The sequence below is a fragment of the Camelina sativa genome, chromosome 20 (assembly GCF_030686135.1).
Source record: "Camelina sativa cultivar CO46 ecotype springtype chromosome 20, ASM3068613v1".
Lineage (NCBI taxonomy): Eukaryota > Viridiplantae > Streptophyta > Magnoliopsida > Brassicales > Brassicaceae > Camelina > Camelina sativa.
Genome location: NC_141899.1, coordinates 12,435,499 through 12,454,502, shown reverse-complemented (window position 1 = coordinate 12,454,502; position 19,004 = coordinate 12,435,499). Strand labels below are relative to the sequence as shown.

The 19,004-nt window shown below is 32.6% G+C and overlaps 2 protein-coding genes, 1 long non-coding RNA gene and 2 pseudogenes across 6 annotated transcripts; 2 read left to right on the top strand and 3 right to left on the bottom strand.

The window, feature by feature from the left end:
- Positions 1–445: 445 nt before the first annotated feature.
- Positions 446–1,293, bottom strand: LOC104770635 (uncharacterized protein At1g08160). The gene has a single exon (XM_010495088.2). The coding sequence runs from the start codon at positions 1,206–1,208 to the stop codon at positions 582–584; it is 627 nt and encodes a 208-aa protein (XP_010493390.1). The 5' UTR covers positions 1,209–1,293; the 3' UTR covers positions 446–581.
- A 1,346-nt stretch (positions 1,294–2,639) lies between these two features.
- Positions 2,640–6,110, top strand: LOC104772475 (uncharacterized; annotated as a pseudogene).
- Positions 6,111–6,325: 215 nt separating this feature from the next.
- Positions 6,326–8,281, top strand: LOC104770634 (transcription initiation factor IIF subunit beta-like). 4 transcript variants are annotated; one of them, XM_087503539.1, is made up of 6 exons: positions 6,326–6,504; positions 6,594–6,829; positions 6,984–7,092; positions 7,192–7,322; positions 7,429–7,503; positions 7,738–8,281. In XM_087503539.1, the coding sequence occupies exons 2-6, from the start codon at positions 6,650–6,652 to the stop codon at positions 8,011–8,013; spliced, it is 771 nt and encodes a 256-aa protein (XP_087359665.1). In that variant the 5' UTR covers positions 6,326–6,504; positions 6,594–6,649; the 3' UTR covers positions 8,014–8,281. The 4 variants fall into 4 exon arrangements, with proteins under 4 accessions (XP_087359665.1, XP_019097749.2, XP_087359667.1 ...); XM_019242204.2 differs by having other exon boundaries at positions 6,329–6,504; positions 7,201–7,322; XM_087503541.1 differs by having other exon boundaries at positions 6,345–6,504; positions 6,589–6,829; positions 7,201–7,322.
- Positions 8,282–8,417: 136 nt separating this feature from the next.
- LOC104772474 (uncharacterized) overlaps positions 8,418–19,004 on the bottom strand; it is a 44,377-nt pseudogene continuing 33,790 nt past the window's right edge.
- On the bottom strand, positions 16,377–17,132 carry LOC147918777 (uncharacterized). Its single transcript, XR_015592610.1, has 2 exons — positions 16,979–17,132; positions 16,377–16,711 (listed from the first exon to the last, which is right to left on the bottom strand). It is a non-coding gene; the product is annotated as an uncharacterized LOC147918777 (long non-coding RNA).

Below are 19,004 nucleotides of genomic sequence, written 5' to 3'. Positions count from 1 at the left end.
ATTGTTTGTACGAAAAAACTGTTCACTTCCATCTCATTTGGGCTTTAGGATTTCCCACCTTTACCTTATCTTGTGGATTGAGCTTCCAAAATTTGGTTCCAAAATATGTATTTTAGTTGGGCTTAGATTAATATAAAGAAAACATGTGGGCCATATACAATCTAGCAATTGTGTTCTTTTATGCAATTTAAAAGAGAACCAATAAATAAATGAAAAATGAAAAAATGAAAAATACTAATGAAATTTTGGAGCCCATAGTCTCTTAAAATATGAAGATCAGATTAGGTTAAATTAGTTTTACAAGTTAACAGTATCTACTATCTTCTATCTTTCTACAATTCTACCAATGAAAATTAAATACTCTACATCCATAATTTGTTTTTAATACCTAGTGTTGTTAGAGAATTCTTTGATCCAATAAAAAAAGAAAGAAAGAAAGAAAGAGTATAATAAATGTGAGTGTTGACGTTAAAAACAAGTATAAATGTACAAATATTCGTTCATGCATAATAGTAATCACCAGCATCACATATCAGGGGATGAACGATACGATTAGTAGTGTGAAAATGCAAACTTAGTAATCAAATATCAACATCACATGAATTATTTTGGGAATTGTGTGACTGCGACAAGAAGACCGTGACATGAGAACACTTCACCTTAGCTGTATGATGTGCTGTCTTCCACACCCCGACTTTAAACCTAACCCTCGCCTTAACAAACACTTCAAAATCGATCTTTCCCGACGAGATTTGAGCCCTCAAATCCTTACCATTGGATTTAGAAACGGCGACGTTTTGTGCGACTAACGTGTCATCAATCTGTTTGACATTCATCCTCGGTTGGTGAAACGGCTCCATCGTGTCGAACGCAAGCGTCTGATCCTTGAATTTAACGAATATCTCGACGGAGCTGTAGTAGACCGAGATCCTGTGGTTGGGATTGTGGGACTGGATGGTGAATATGAACGTAGCTGACATGTGATTGTCGTTGGTAAGGTTAAAGTTTTGAACCGAGGCGTTTTCAAGAGTGTAATGAAGTTTCTTGGGTTTGGTTTCAAACCAGGCAATGAGAAAACCTACACCTGCGATGAAGATTAGAGTTAGTATGACGAGAAAAACGTAGCATACAAGGCTAGGGCGGCGCTGTGGCTGCGCTGGCAAAGTTTTCAACGCCATTGGTTCTAGATTGGGTTTGTGGTCACACATTGGTTTAGTTGTATGATTTTGTATATATAGAGTAGATGATTGTGATGCAAGATACTTGGAAAGTGCCTTGGATTCCGATGTTCTTTGCTTCAGCTGTAGAGAGATATGAGTTATATTTTATATTGTCGCTTTGGGACATTCGTGTCTCATCATCTACTTTGCTTTCCCATCAGCATTTCTTTTAACAATATTTATGTTTCAAAGCTTTATTGAGCAATTCTAAGACAACACTCAAACTGGCAAGTGGGACATGTAACATGTTATCTTATAATTTATAAAACTTACCCGAGAATAAATTAAAGAAGATAATTCGCAGAATAAAAGTGTAAATCGTATACAATATTCAACTTAGTTTACGTTCTTAAGAATTTAGATTCTATGATAAATTGTACATTCCAACTTCCAATATGACAGAGAGATATATAATTTTGGTTGGTAATACTTTTTTTAATAATTAAAAGGTCTTCATGCATACGTCCGTGCATTCTCCAAGGTCAGAGATCAAAATATTTCATACGATCTATTTCCAAATATTATTTGAACTAGCGACTTTTAAATTGCATGAGAGTTTTTACCGGTTCAGCTATTGACAAATGGTGTACTTTAAGTTTCTTCCCAATTTACCATATACTAGCTATAAACTACATAATTTCACATAATCTATTAAATTCTTTTCAATTAACCAAATTTAATTAACTGCGATTTAAATTCACGTTTACTTTTTCACGAAATAGTACAATTTTACGATTTTAAAATGAAACTAATTGAATTTGATTAATTGAAAAAATATAGATTAAGTAGAATTATAAAGATTATAACTAATATATAGTAAGTTGGACATAGACTAAAAGTATAAGATAATCATAGTTGAACGTTTATATAAGTACAAGAATATGCTTGTCTCTTAAATTTGGATTTAAAATCTCAAAAAAAATGATTTATTTATAGTGAGAGTTTCTCATAGAAAAATTCCCAAACGAGGTGTCTAAACAAAATCATGGGAATAATCTTACAAAATCATTGGGGGTGATGGGTTACCACTTTTATGAGGATTACTTTTAAATTGGTGTAATTTAAAAACTTTAAATGATGTGACTTAAAAAAAAAGTCACAAATAATAGACAATTAAAATAAAAAAAAAGCGTAACAAGAACAATATGACTGACTATTCTCACTTTGTAAAGATCACCGTTATAGATAGAATTTTTGGAATTGTATTTATGTATATTGTTATATATATATATATTGTGTCATTAGTAATTAGATGTTTTAAATATATATATATATATATATAGATATATACATATATGTATATTTCTGTTATTTGAAAAAAAATTTCATCACATTTTCAAAAAATTATGTTTTGCTTTATGTTTTGCTCAACTTTTGCTTAATTTTTGGTTTCCTTTTTAATATTTTGTTTTCAAAACTATGGATCGTTATCTAGAAAGCACATATTTAAATTTCAAGTCCGTAATTAACTTCACTTTTAAAACAATATTTAGTCTTATAGTCGTCTCAAGAACAACAACCAGATTTACAAAATACTAATAATTTCAAGAATATAAGTGATAACACGTACGTCCACATCAATTTTTTTGCTTTTTCAGAAATATTAGCTCAGCCGGGGTTCATTCATCCTCTTCTAAAGGATCACAAGCTACAGGTTTTTTTGTTTGTTTCTATATTTATATTTTTACGTACTCATTTACAAAATATTGCATGTGTTTTATAATTCTAGTTTTTCTTTTGTAAAAAAATGTGTTTTAATTGTTATTAATACAATGTTTTCCAAATGTCAGGAGGGAACCATTCCGATACGGAGAACGGTCTCTCAGGAGAACGGAACTACCAATTATGGGCTGGAGCTGAAGTTACCGAAGGACCTGAGGTAAATATATATTTTTCCGTTTTTCTGTAATATGAATTGAACCAGAAATTGATTATCATCTGGAACCTGACTAAATTTTATTTAAACGGTACAAACTGAAATATTTGAATCAAAATCAGAACTATATAAATATATATATATATATATATATATATATATAAGAAAATTATTTGTTTATGTAAAGGTGAGTATCGACAATCTTTTTTCTTTTAGGATTAATAATTGACAATATAATTTATTTAATTATGATATTATAATAATTAATTGTATAATTTTCTTAATTCTTTTTCTTATAGAATTAGTAATTTAAAATTAGAATTAGCCTTATTTTATATATAATATATGAACTATCTTTTTACATTTATTAAATTGTTTAAATTTTTAATTTCTTATAATTTACAAATATGTTAAAAAAGTTTTTGTATAACACATGACAAAATCTTTAATTGCTAAATTTACACGTGTGGCGATCACATGAGTTACTAACTTTGAAAACCAAAGTTTATATAATAACATAATATTGAATATGTTATCAAATCATTCACTGATTGAAAAACTTAAGAAAATTACATTAATTTCTTATTTTGATTATCTTATTTTTTTTACATTATGTTAATTACTAATTTTAACACATTAAACATTTTCATACTTTAATCACTTTTCTGTATAAATTTATTTTTACTATATAATTATAATAAATAACAATTGTAATTAAATTGCAAATATTTTCCTTATTAATTGCACATATTTTCCTATTGAAATTAATAATTTAATAGATAAATTTCATATTAGAATTAGTGATATAATATATTACTTTTGGTTTTATATACTTTCAAAAATATTAATTATAATCCTTTTATTTTTAAGATTTTTTAGTTTTTCAGAATTATTATAAATTTTCTTCTCACACATGTCAAAATATTATCGGTACACTTGACACATGTCGCGATTATATGAATTACTAAATTTGAAACTAAAGTTTATATAATATAGGAGGATTGCTAGAGACAACCCTATTTTTTTATCTCTAATTAAGTATAAATTTATTGATTATTCAATAATAGTTAAAACCACATGAACAGGATATTCAAAACTGAAATCCAAAGTAATCTATAGGATTTTATATGCATATAAAAATATAGCAGTATTTAGGTCTAGGCATTTGAGTATCATAAAAAAATATAGAATTTAATGATCACCATGAGAAAATTAGACTGATTGAAGAAGATAAATACATAAATATGAAAATTGTTTTTGCTCTTTAATTTATACGAGCATAATGTGGTTCTTAAGTGTCTACAATAAAGATCTTTTAATTAAAATGTATATTTTAAACTAAAACAGTTTTATGTATGTTTTTTTGTCGTTGTTTGATGTGTATTTTTATTTAGAAAGCTCACAAAGTTTTAAGATGTTATAAAGTGTTTAAAACCAACAAAAACAAATTAAATAGAGAAAAAACAAGTTTATATTTTATATTAGCTTATGTGATTTTTTTTGCTAACTGCAAAAGAGAACATAATAACATTGTGCTAATACTTCTCCTACATCCACACACAAAAAAAATTTATAAGTATATATAAATAATTTTTTGGTTAAAAAAATAGAAATAATTATAAGTAAATATGATTTATGCTATATGTAGTTTAGAGATAGCATATTGAGTTCAAGATAAGACGGTTTTCCTCTCTCGCCATAGGCGATTTCTCCAAACCACCGTTTCACAGCAAAACCCTTCTTCTCCACTTTTTCCGGCCGGCGTCGGCTTCTTCGGCGTCGGCCATCGTTGTTTTCTTTGTACAGTTGCTTTAACATCTCCTAATTACCGCAGAGTTTTAAATTTTCAGTAACTAAAACTGGCAAATCAATATTATCAAACCCACGCAACTTGCCTCTTCAGTGTTTCATGGACTGAGTCCGTCATTTCCAAATCAGACTATGGTCACTCCATCAGATCGATCCTTGATTTGGATTATCTATCAAATCGGTGAGATTTCACTAATCAATATGAGGGATTCATCTCATCTCCATTGTCGCTCCTTTCACATAGTGTCGATTCGAAGGAATTGTGATGTCTTTCTTTGTAGAAAATTTTTTTCCGGTGTGCTCGATCACTGCCGGTGGAATTTCTGGGTTTCAACCGGTGAATGTTCTCTTACCCAAATGTATGGAGTTTTGACATGGGTTTTTGATCGTGGAATCAAAGGAGGAATCAGTCTGCTTGATGAAATCAGAATCCAAAATAGATGTGAGTATGTCCCTCACACTGAGTTGGGATTAATTATCCTTATATGTGTAAGATTTGGGGATGTGTACTCTTGTGTTGGATGTGTTAATGTTTTTCTTGTGACGTTAACATTGTCTTATGATGGTGATGTTTTCCCATTACCTTGGTTGGAATATTTTATTTTGTTGATTGATTACATGGGATGTGGAGTGTATCGTTCTAAAATGAAGGCAATGATTTTCTATGACGATGATGGTGATCACTTTCCCCGGTTGAAAGCCTTTTTTTTACTAGAACTGGTTCGTTGGTTTATTCAATTGCTATGGCCTTCGTATTATCCAAAACAAGACACGAGCGTGATGGGAAGGAAAATGGTGGTGAGTGACTATGATGATGATGATATCTCTTTTCCTTGGTTGGGAATTTCTACTTCTATGAAAAGAAAAATCATGGTCAATAATCGGCAACGATGCGTAAGGCATTTCTAGCATATCGTTTTGAGTTTCAGAAGACAAGATTCAGAATCACTCCAAGCAACTCTTCAGTTTTTTACTTTTAACAAAAGTAATGCGAAAAGCATTTTAGAGTTTCATCTATAAGATGATAGCCAATTACGAGTATGTGAAGGGAGACGTAATAGATTTTTATCTGTTAGCCTGTAAGGCTTTATCGTAAAGCAGGGTCACTTCCACTCTTTTATCGAAATTGCGTTCAATTTTCTATATTTGTGTCAATAGTTGTATATGAGTGATTTATATATCATGTAAAACTCTTTATGATATAATAATATATTTGATTTGTCGAAAAAAAAAGAGAGGGGAAATAAACTAAAATAAAAAGATGAGCTTTCCATCGCAAACACACAGCCGTGAACCTGATTAAATTAAATGAAACAATAACAATATCGGACTATTAAAGGGCTTTTAAAAAACCATTTCGGGCTAAAATAGGGCCCAGCCCACTTATTACAGTATTTGTTCCTTGGTTCTTCAATTTTTTCTTCTTCTTCTTCTTCTTCAATCCTGAACGATTAGTGATTAAGGGTTTGGAGAAAAATCACTCCTTTGTACCCCTCCGGCGAACCGTCTTCTGTCGCTGGCCATTACATCTCCGGCGAACCAGCTTCTTCTTCTTCCCCGGTCAGGGGGTCAAGTTCATTGCTTTCTTCTAAAAATCTGGTAAATTAGCTGCTCGAGAAGCTCTAGTTACGAACTGAAATTCAAATCTGATCAGGGCTGTAATTTATTTATGTTTGCTGGAAGTGAAGTTGATTGGGAATAAGAGAGGAAGAGTCTTGAAGTTGGAGCAAATAGAGTAGTGTCTATGGAAGACGATCCAAGTAACCCTCATGAACTCGATTTTGAGAAAGCCGATCGACCAATTTGGTTGATGAAGTGTCCTGTAATTGTCGCCAAGGCGTGGGGGAAGCTAGCTCCTTCCTCGGAATCTATTGACTTGGCCAAGGTTGTTCTCAACATTGATCCTCTACGACCTACCCCCGAGGTATATATATATATATATATATATATATATATTTGGTTACTTGTTCCATGTGGTTGATTTATTAAAAATGTAGCTCAGGGAAGGATCCTGCTTTAGTTCTGTATTTTTTCTACTTTGTTGCAACTTATATCCTTGTACTGGTATCATCAATCAGTTCACTATGAAGATGCATAATGCTGAGTTTGAAAACATGCCAAAGAGCTACGCTTTGAACATGTTCAAAGACGTTGTTCCCATGCAGGCCTTTTCGGATATCAATCAAGGTGATTTCCCTATTTACCTCTCTGATTGATAACATCAGATTTGTCTCTTCTCCTTCGTTTGGCTTTCCATATCTCATACTAGGCAAGCTACTCTTATAGTGAATACAGCTGTTGAAGGAAAGATAGATCACAAATTCGATATGAAGCCATATGGCGAAGACATTGAAGAATATGCAAGGCTTTGTCGGGAGAGAACGACCAAAGCCATGGTTAAAAATCGACAGATACAGGTAAACATTGAGGCGTTTGCTTTTCCTATTATTCTCCTCCTATGTTGTCTCTTTGGTTACCTAATTGTATAAGGACTTTTCTTCTGTGAACTGCGTGCGCCTATAGGTTATCGATAATGACCGCGGAGTACATATGAGGCCCATGCCTGGAATGTTTAATTTTGTTTCATCCTATTCAAAGGTAAAATGTTATTCTCTTGTCAATGATTTTGCATATATGGAGTAAAATCATTAAGAAGATGGTAAAGAGTAATGAAGCAACAATTCAGCATTCTTTTGTCAGACTAGATACGATTCTGTCTGGATGGATACTTCAACTAATGATTTGAAACTTCAAAATCTTCTGTCTTTTTTTATCTTTTCTTTCCCATATCAGCTTAAAACTAGAGTTTGTGTTTTGTGTTTGAATGAGCAGGAAAAGAAGAGACCTGCCCAAGTCAAGCAAACAGAGGTGAAGAGGACGAGAAGAGACCGTGGTGAGCTTGAAGCTATAATGTTCAAGCTATTCGAAGGACAACCTAACTGGACACTGAAGCAGCTTATACAGGAGACAGACCAACCAGCACAGTTCCTGAAAGAAATACTGAACGAGCTGTGCGTGTACAATAAGAGAGGATCGAACCAAGGGACATATGAGCTTAAACCTGAATACAAGAAAAGTGCCGAAGATGATGACGCAGGTGGGCACTGAAACCAACTAACCCCTTGTGTAGCACTATATTCATGTGCCATAGTACCCTGAGTCATTTGATCGGGGTAAAACAGATTTTAGCAGAGGAGAAAAGAATTGTTTTTAATATTTTAGTTTGTATTATTATAAACTAATATCGTTGAAGGAACTGGTCATGATTCCCATGGCTGCGAGATTCCGATGTCTGGGTGGCCTTGTTTCAGCACCTTGAAGGTGTAGATCTTGTATGTCTCCACGTTCTTCTTCGATCTCGGTTTTCTTCTCTGCAGATGTGTCATGTTTTTGAATGCCTATACACTCGGCATACCTGCATGATGGAAATCTTATAGATTTACGATCCTAATTCGTAGCTCTAGTCTAATTATAAGAAGCCGATTACCAGACCCGAGAGTCCTTGACCAATGAAGAAAATGAGTAAATATACCAATAGGATTTATTACAGCCAATTTTGTTTTACATATGTTTTTTTTAATCATATTACAAGTTACAACCAGTGAAATATTAAATCGATATTCTAAGATCCTTAAGATCATTCTGATAGGTGTGAATATCCAAGATTCAATGATCTCAACTCCTTTCTCACGTTGCTCCACGAGCCAATCCGGGTCTTCCTTGCGCTTCAAGTTAATAATATCCATACAATGAGACCCTGATCAATGTTTATATAGTAAAAATATATAACGAACATTAGTGAGAGAGTTCATGTACCCCTTGAATTAACGCTTAGTTAATAAACAAATCATGTCTAATAAATATAGTTTTCCGTCTTTTGTCGTAGTGGCAACAACCGTGTCCAATACGCTGAAAATATATGGAAAAAAAGTTATGAACAAAAAAATATCTGATAGCTCATCTTAAAAAGTTATGAACAAAAAATATTCCCTGCCGACACTATACGGATCTAACAATCCGTTGGAGAATATGATGTTGTAGCCAAATCTTCAAAATATTAACTTAACGTCGTCCTATAAATATACATTGATATATTAAATTATGAATAAGATAGATATTGAAATTAGTTATATCATATATAGGATTATAGAATTATGAATTATGAGTGATGTCAAAAAAAAAAAAAAGAATTATGAGCACCTTAGTACCAAAATGTGATCTAACCCAATGCGGATGAGGCAGAACACCGTATTCTGATAAGGGTAAAACTGCTCATATTGTATGGTTTCATTTGAAACATAGAATCTTCATTGTTGTGTCCGATGATGGGCATAAAGATTTTGCTGCAAACCTTTATAATAATAGTGTGTGCATTTTTAACTCATAAACTAGTTGGACGAGTTCGTTATCAAAAAAAAAAAAAAGAATTATTCATGTACATATTATTAGCTACTAGTTTATATAGAAAAAGTTTCGTTCATATATAGTTGTCAAGGTTAACAAAAATATACTAATAAAAATAGATTTAAAATTGATCTTAGGTTGAACATGAGAAACATAATCTCGGTTGGATTAAAAATTATATATACTTTATCGCCGTGAGTGTTGATAGAATAAAAATTAAATTTAAAACAAAAGATAAGCAAAACATATGTAAAATGTAAACAAAACATAAGTAAAATAAATTTTACGTAAATTTTACATATGTTTTGCATATATTTTTTTTTAATTTAATTTTTCATACTATCAACACTCACAGCGATAAAATGTATAAATTTTTTAATCCAACCAAAATAATGTTTAATGTGGCTTTTCATCTTCCTTTCAAACATTCGATACATTATAATACTCCACTAATACAAATAAAAATCTAAAAATTTAATAATGTATAATTTTTATCTATGTTTCTAAAACTAGATTTTTAATGAATTTTAATTAATAACTTAATAAAATTAAGAGGCATTTTCAAAAATACCCCATTTTTCATGTCCATTTTTATAAATACCCCTCCATGTTGATCATTTTTAAAACTATCCCTCTTTATGAACAAAATGACCAAATTACATTTTTTTTAAATGACAACAAGAATGTACAGTCACCAAAATCAAAAAGAATTCCGCCAAAAAAACAAAAATTTTCCTGCCAAAAATTAGTTTTTTTCCCGCCAAAATCGAAAAAATTTTCCTTCAAAAAAAAATTTTCCCGCAAAAAAAAAGAATTTCCCGGCAAAATCGAAAAATTTTCCCACCAAAAAAATTGAAATTTATACCTTATAAAAACATTGTAAACCTTTTTAAAAACCTTGTAAAAGATTTTTAAACACCTTGTAAAAGAGTTTACAAGGTGTTTAAAAGCGTTTACAAGGTGTTTAAAAACCTTGTAAAAGCGTTTACAAGGTGTTTAAAAACCTTATAAAAACCTTTTAATTAAAAGGAGTTTAAAAACCTTATAAAAACCTTTTAAAAGCGTTTAAAATGTGTTTAAAAACCTTGTAAAAGTGTTTACAAGGTGTTTAAAAACCTTTTTAAAAACATTTTGAAAACCTTTTAAAAACCTTATAAAAACCTTGTAAAAGCGTTTACAAGGTGTTTAAAAAACCTTGTAAAAGCGTTTACAAGGTGTTTAAAAAACCTTTTAAAAAACCTTTTAAAACCTTTTAAAATTTCTTAAAACTCTTTTAAAATCTTTTAAAACTCTTTTAAAACTCTTGTAAAAGCGTTTACAAGGTGTTTATAAGGTTTTTATAAGGTTTCTACCTTATAAAACCTTTTTAAAACCTTGTAAATTTTTTTTTGTTGAAAATTTTTATCCAAATATTTTTGACATAAAATTTTTTGGCGGGAAATGTTTTTCGAAAACTTTTTGGCAGGAAAATATATCGAAAATTTTTTTGGCGGGAAAATTTTGTTTTATTTTTATTGAATAAAATATTTTTCATCTAAGGATAAAATTGTCATTAAAAATTAAAGGAGGGTAAAAATAAAAATGACCAAAAAAGAGGGTATTTTTAAAAAGGGGTATATCAAAAAGGGTATTTTAACAAATTCTCTAAAATTAATAGAATTTATGTTTTTAAATTTAATAGTATGACATATGTCAAAAAAATTCTGAAACACATGGTATTTTCTCCAAGATTAGATTTTGTGGAAACCTTACTTTATTATCTAAGATTAGCTAGGTTTTAATCTTTTTGTCATAGAACTTTGTTTACCTGCCATCCCCATGCCCTGTCACTGTCTGTGAGCTGATCAGAACCATAACAAGGTTTATTTCCTGTAGAAGCAGCCACACCTGCGGAAAAGAAATCTTGTGAAACCTCATCATCAAGCTTAGCTATCTTAAAGGCTGGGAAGCAACTTTGATTTATTTCTTTACAGAATTTTACTTTCCAGAGTTAAAGAAATGTTACACTAATTATCGGGATTCAAAAATATTATATAAGGGCTTAATGTAATTTGAAGCTTTCGGCCGTACCAAAAATAAAGGCTGATCAGCATTACTTAAAATATAAGTTACCTATTAACAGAAGGAAAAATAATCACCTGCGAAGATGTCTAGTAGAGTGTTTGGTGGGCTCGTGTTAATAGCCTCGCACATGCTGGCAACCGAATACACATTATTGTTGTATTGAGCTGCCTCGGCGTATACGTAACTCAAAAAGCTTTTGAGTTCAAAGGTGTCGTCGTTCAAAGGACTAATGAATCAACATAAATTAATTAATTATTGAATTGATAGATTATTACTCATAATTATATACTGTATATCAAATTAGGATAATCTTTTTACTTGCTTAACTTGAAATTCTTGCTGAGGATTGACAGACCGTTGGGTTTGGCAGCAATCCTGTCTATTTCATCCCAAGATTTACGTATCTTGTCATGACATTTCTGACATATAAAATGTAAGTAATGAATATTGTTGACAGCATGATTATTGAAATTTATTAATAGGAATATACGATATATATTGAAATATAAGTAATGCATATTATTGACAGTATAACTATTGAAATATTTTTACTTACTTTGAAGACTTTGGATACTATATAAAAGTAACTGTGTTTTGGACATGTTTCTTCAAAATAGAGAAGAGGGGCTGACGATGCTAAAGCCCCAAGCGGCCAAGCGCTATGTGTGGGTATTTATTTGAGTTTAAACCAAGCTGCTAACACTTTTAAAATGTAGAAAATCAAACAATTATCGATAACGAAAGAGGCATGAAACATTAATTAGAGAAAGTTCATATTTTATTCTAAAATTATTAATATTTACGTCAATAACTTTTTAGTAATCGATTATCAAAAGTTATGTTTTTTTTTTGTTTATATATAATATCTAAAAATAAATATATATGGAAATATGATATACAAATATTTTGATCTATTATGAATTTATGATGTATATTGTATAATGGTAAACGGTAAACTTACTTCCACCGTAGGATCCACCGATAACTATTATCGGACTGGGTTTTGCCGAATATTACTCCTTAATAAGCATAAGAACTAGGTAACAACCCGCACATATTGCGGATAAACCAATTCAAATAAATTTATTGTTGGGAAGTTGATATTTGTTTGTGTAAAATAAAATATGTAAATAATTTTTTTTTTGTTTTATTCAAATTTACGTTATTTTATGTAAAAATATGTTTCATCCGTGAAATATTGGAAAGTAAATAATAATTTTAACGCGGTGAAAATATTTCTATGAAATTTATTTTAATAAAACATGAAAATTATTTATTTTTTTTAAAAAGAAATTAATTTGTTATTTTTTAAAGAAATATAATATGGTTTCAAATTAAATGACTACAAATAGTTTAGTTTATTTAATGAACTTTTATTTAAGTCTATAATGGCATAGATATAATTAGGATTAATTAATAAGTTTTATTTGCTAAAATGTGCTTCAAGCTCTCTGGCGACGATACATTAGCATTTTTTCAAGAGTGCTTCTCTATTAATATATAGGAGATATTTGCTAAAATGTGATTCAAGCTCTCTGGCGACGACACATCAGCATTTTTTCAAGAGTGCTTCACTATTAATATATAGGGGATTAGAGCATAATCCACTAGGGCTTGGGCAATATTTAAGTAACCTAAGGTTTTGGCACTCTTTACGGTTTCCTCCGGTGACCGAATGGCATTGTTTTGCCATAAAACCTATGCTGCATTACATTAAATAATTTGAATTCCACATTAAACAAAATTAGTTCTAAAAGGTAAATTTCTGTTAGGCTAAATATGTCCACTTTTGACTTGATTAAATAATTTAAATCAAGAATTAGACTACTTTCTTATTGTTGTTCTTGATTCACTAGATGGAGTTTTGTTAGGAATTAGTGAACAAAGAACAAGACAAAATTCAAAGAAACGTGAAGGACACATAGTGCCAGCTCAAGTGATGACTCACGTTCAGGACTACAAGCTGCAGCTAACCGTTTTTTTCGTCGAGCCTGTAAAAGCAAAAGCAAAAGCGGTATTCGTCTTATTTGCTCCCTACAAAGAGACCGTCACTACAGTAACGCCAAGGAAGAGGCAACATTGTAGAAGCGGCTAGAAGGGAACTAGGGTTACTGAGCAAGCATCTATTTAAAGCAAGTGTATGTATGAGAGAGAGCAGTAGGTTAAGTAGAGAGAACAAAAACAAAAAGTAAATTTGTGTTTTGTGTTCTTCAGGAAACAGAGAGAGACAAGAGAGATTGAATCGAGTGAGCTTGTAAGGGGCTTAGTGGGTGAGAGATCTCTTTGTAGAAAACTCTATGATTAGTGTATTGCGAGAGATAGATCCCGGCCCAGATGTAGCTTCCTTGTTAACGGAAGTGAACTGGGTAAACATCTGTTGGTGTGCTCTGTTTTTTCTTTTGTTCTGTTTTAGTTCTGTTGGGTTTTGAGTTCATTATATTGAGTGTTTATTCAGAAACAAACCTAGTTAAGTTCTCTAAATCCTTGGTTTAAGCTTACTCAAGCTAAACTCATCAGCTTTAGCCTTTGTTTAGCTTGTCAATAGCATTACAACTAAAATTTTGTGTTTGTGATCGTCAAATATCATGATTGGTGGGAGATGAAGTACTAAGATATCATTTCGCAGCTCTCAGATTTTCCACTGGTTGATTTAAGTGGAGATGCGAGAACCCATTGTTTCAAAGAACCTACCGTTGGATTGCGTATTCACGACAAGTTACTTGTGAATTCTTCACTGGTCAATGGGAATCAAACCATTGTTGACTTCAGAAACTGAAGGTATATGTGTTGACTGAGTTTTATAAGCTATCAGATAATGTCATAAGATTAGTGCTAAGACAAGAGGTGATACAAATGTTGAGAGATAGAAACATCATAGATGCCTCATAGATGGTGTGGAGACAATGAGCAGAACTAGCAAAGATGCTAAGGGACTACTTGACAAATTGCGATAAGAACACGTGCAAAGTTCCGAAGTAGTACAAGAAGCCAACTGTGTGACTACCTTGAAGAGTTGGAATACATGACTCTATGATAACTTAGACAAGCCAAGAGGGTCAGATATATCAGAGGATGTATCAAACGTCTTAAGTAGTTCTTGTACTAGTTCTGATGTTAATACATGAAGTAGTACAAAAAGCTGAATTGAAGAGTTTAAGTACAAAAGCTTAAGGCCGACTTGGACAAGCCAAGTGGCGGTTGCTTAGCTGGATGAAGATATTGAATGGAAGATTTAAGATGAGATCATGGAGAGAAACTTTCCTTATCCAAAAAGAAAAAGGAAAGTATTCAATTTTCTATTTGTTGTATAATAGGAAAGTTGCCAACCCTAGGGGTTGTGCAATTGATATAAATATCAAGAAGGCACTTCATGAAGACTTGCACGCTTCAAGGTAGTTTTGAGAGATGCACACAAGATGTGTGGTGTCGTCCCATCAACAAGATAGAGAGATCTTTTGATGGTTTAGTTGAAGATCTACACTAGTCAGAAAAGACAATTAGTGGTAGTCTCTTTCATTGTAATTCTAGGAAAGAGTGGTGGATGCCATATAGCAATTGTAGGTTGCAGCCTTTTCTAGTGAATGAATTCTGGACTTGATTCCGAGGATGTATGATATCCGAACCCCGTTAACAAAGCTTGTGTCTTATTTACTTTATGCTCATACATACTCGAAGTCGATCATACACGTAATTAGAATTAGTCACAAATATGTGTTTTCAGAAACGTTTTGGATCGAGGTTATACTCACTGTATCCAAGGCTTGATCCAGGAGGAAACAGAAGCCAACGTGACCAAACTCGATTTCAAGAACAAGCCAAAACTGGTGATTCTATCAAGAAAGGGGTCACAAGGGCGATACTTAACAAGAAACTTCTCGTGGAGCTAGCAGAAGAATTCAATGTCGAGGTTCTACTGTCTTTCAAGATTTTACAAACTTGGATTCCCTAAAAAACGGGAAATCTAGTTTTTGAAAGATTTAATCCATTTTCAAAGAACAACCAAAAACTCTCTTATATTGGTTTCTCATTTTCTTCTCTACGTCATTCTTTTCCTTTCATTTTTTCAACTTTTATTTTCAATTTTTTAATTTTAATCTTTTTAACAGAAACCAAAGACAAAATATTTAAAAACCAAAAACTACAATCTAAAAACCAAAAGCTAAAAAACAATTTGAAAAATCATTCCATTCATGGTCATAATTTTGTTTAATTATAAAATCTAAATCTTAACCATTTTATAATCTTAAAACGACATATAATTTCGTTTAATTATAAAATCTAAAACTCCTATTCTATTTTTTATAAATCCAAACTCACACATAATTTTCTTAATAAAAAATATACATATTTTGTTTCCTTAATTTATTTTAATTTTTCTATTTAAATTTTGATTTATTTTTTAAATATAATATGACATGACATATTATTGTAGTTTGATTAGATGATCAATAGGATTTAATAATAAGTATTCACCCTTAATTCTTCCTCAAATTTCAACAAATAATTGAGGAGGATGTGCAAGCCAGCGAGGTAACAAGATAGAAAAAAAATCGATATCAAACCCTAGAAAATTGATCTTATATCGAATTTTTTTGTTTTTTCTAACCTTCATCAAAGACCGACAAAACGTTGGAAAGCTTTTTTGAGATTATGGTTGTGGCGACTGCAATTCTCAGCCAAATGAGTGATGAAGAATTGGTGGCATTGAAGAGCGTGGTTAACAATCCTCTGAAAAAAGTGATTGTTGAACATAGTGCGAGAGAAATCTGAGCAGTCATAAAGATGTCATCTGTTTTACTGCTTTTAACTATTTTGTTATGTTCATGAGGTTGAAATTAAACATGATGCCTTTAGGTAGTAATGGATTATTTGATTTGTAATAAATATCATATGACCTAAAGAGTTTTTTTTATTTAACACTTTGATGAGTCCAATGTTGTTTCAGTTTGCATTTTTTTCGTTCAGAAAAGCCTTAAAGAAAATTACACAATCCGCGAATAGGGTTTTGGAGAAACAATTTCTTTCTGAAGAAAAAAAAAAATAATAGTTCAAGAATCATGCGTCTCACGCATCAACAAACACAAAATATTTGAATGAAAATTAAATTCATTATGTACAAATTGGTTTTGTGAGATAGTTTTAGATATGCTTTTCTTTAAATTTTATCGTTATTAGTTAAGATAATCAACCCGACCAAAACCCTCCTCTTCCACCTGTTATCTGGTACGCAGAGACCCATCAAAGACAACAACTCCGTCACATTATGTTTCAATCCCTCAACGAGGATATCTAACACCATAACGCTCAGATAGCTTCCATTCGCATATCTCCTCCTACTCTGAACCACACACCTTTCACCATTCTCAGACCAGTGTAAAAACCTTACAATTTGTTTTTGATTTTTTTTTGAATTATTATTTTTTTGGTAAGCTTGATTGATTGGTGTTTGAATCATATTTTAGATAGTGGTACTAAGATGTACGAGGTACTTGATGAGTTTATAAATTCAGATTTCTATATTTGTGAAATCAACATATCCCAAAGATCATCTAGATTTGATCTAATTCAACCACGAACACTTTCTTAAAGAAGAAGAAACACTAACCTTGATCCATTGTTTGATTATGCTTGATGATGGATCCAAGTCTTCAAATTGATTTTCTCCTCCCTTTGACCTTTTCTCTCTTATGATTCCTTTGATGGACAAGGAATCCACACTCTTCTCTCTTTCTATGTTTCTTTTTGTTGTTGTTGTTGTTGTTGTTTTGTTACGACATTCGTTCACTTTTTGATAGGTGACCAAACGTCACTAGTGAACCAACATAACAATCCACGTACGTCACTTACTTGAACAACCACATAATAACATATGTATATGTATGACAACCTTTCATGTAATTAATATAATACTTCAGATTAATTACACGTTATCATATATACGAATAACATAGAAAGATATTAACGATATTGAAACAACCTTTCCCGTTTTTTTTTATTTATAATAACAATATTAATTCACTAGTGGTCCCATACCCACTAACAACCTAGCAACAATCAACAACAACTGAAATAAAACAATTCCATTAAACCAATAATAATTTCAACAATAACAATCCAATAACAAACAATGCAATAATTCAGAACCAAAAATGAAATAACCAAGTTCCAACATCCTACAATATTCTATCAACTCAACACTAGCAACCTAACAATAGCTAGACCACAATCAATCAAGCCTCTAGAACATTCTCCTCCTCATCACCTTGATTCCACAATCACACTTTGCCTTTTCATGCACCACAAACACATATTGAGATGCATGAGTATTGTCATAAACACTCAATGAGACCATCCTTCCATCTACTGTGCTATACACACAAGCAACTGAGATTCCATTGTTAAGATTGGTGTCGACGGACACTAGGTTGGTGTCGATCGACGCAAGCACAACATGGTGTCGACCGACACTGCTTTTGCAGACACGAACTGCACGAATCCGAACGTCAATCCTCCGTTTCAAATCATCCCAAAACCGTCCCAAACTCTCCCAAACACCTCAGGAACCTATGGGAAACACGAAAACAACAAACCCAAGCAAGCAAACACCACAAATAAACAAAGAACAACCAAACAAAAGAGATCTCAGGCTTAGATCAGCCATGGTCAAGCACTCACCTCTTTTGCAGGAGATTCTAACACAAAACTGATGCCCTCACACTCCTAGCAAGCTTCTTATGCAATCCCAGCAACGAATCTCTCAAGAACAGCCAACAATTCTTCAAAAATCACCAAAACCCCAAGAACACTCTTTTCTCCTAAAACTCTCAAACGGCGACAAATGAGCACCTCCCAACCCTTTTTCGCCGACTCACCTCTTAAATATCTCAGTTTAGGGATTCTAGTTGAACCAAACCGAACTAAACAGCAATTAAAACAAACCAATCGAAACCGGAATTGTTGGTGTCCATCGATACACCCATGGTGTCGATCGACACTCAGACCAAAAATGCCATATCTGGTTCGCGGATGTTGCAATTCTCTCCCACCAACAAGGATTTGTCCTCGAATCCCGCAACATCGTCCATTCGCCAAGGACCCCTATGCCACCGTCAACATGGCCCGCACGTCCTCCGACCGGACTGAACACCGTCAGCCAAGGTTTCCCGTGCAACTGTCGCAACAGCCCACACACCTCCGACTAAACCCCGAGGTATCCCTCTAGCCAATATACTCACATCCAAGACGTCATTTGCTAACAACTCATTGCTTCTCCCGTCCGTGGTTGCAACCAACGAATCATGCCGGCTCGCTATCAGGCTAACCACCTTAAGCTACGACATCCAGGAAGTCACTCACACACACTCCCCCCGCTCTCAGGTTGCAACCCTCGAGACATACCGGGTTACTGCCGAGCCGCGGCTCACAGCTACGGTATTCAGAGAGTCTCAAAATCCCGCTCTTGGGTCGTCACCCTTAAGCGCACTCTCGGATCGTCATCCGAAGCAAACATACCACTCCCACTCTCTGGCCACAAATTCCATTGAGCTATCGGTATCACATGAGTTGGGCCCACACGCCTTGAGCAAACAAGTCTGATGTCACGAGTATCTCCCGACTAGATCTACCTCAAC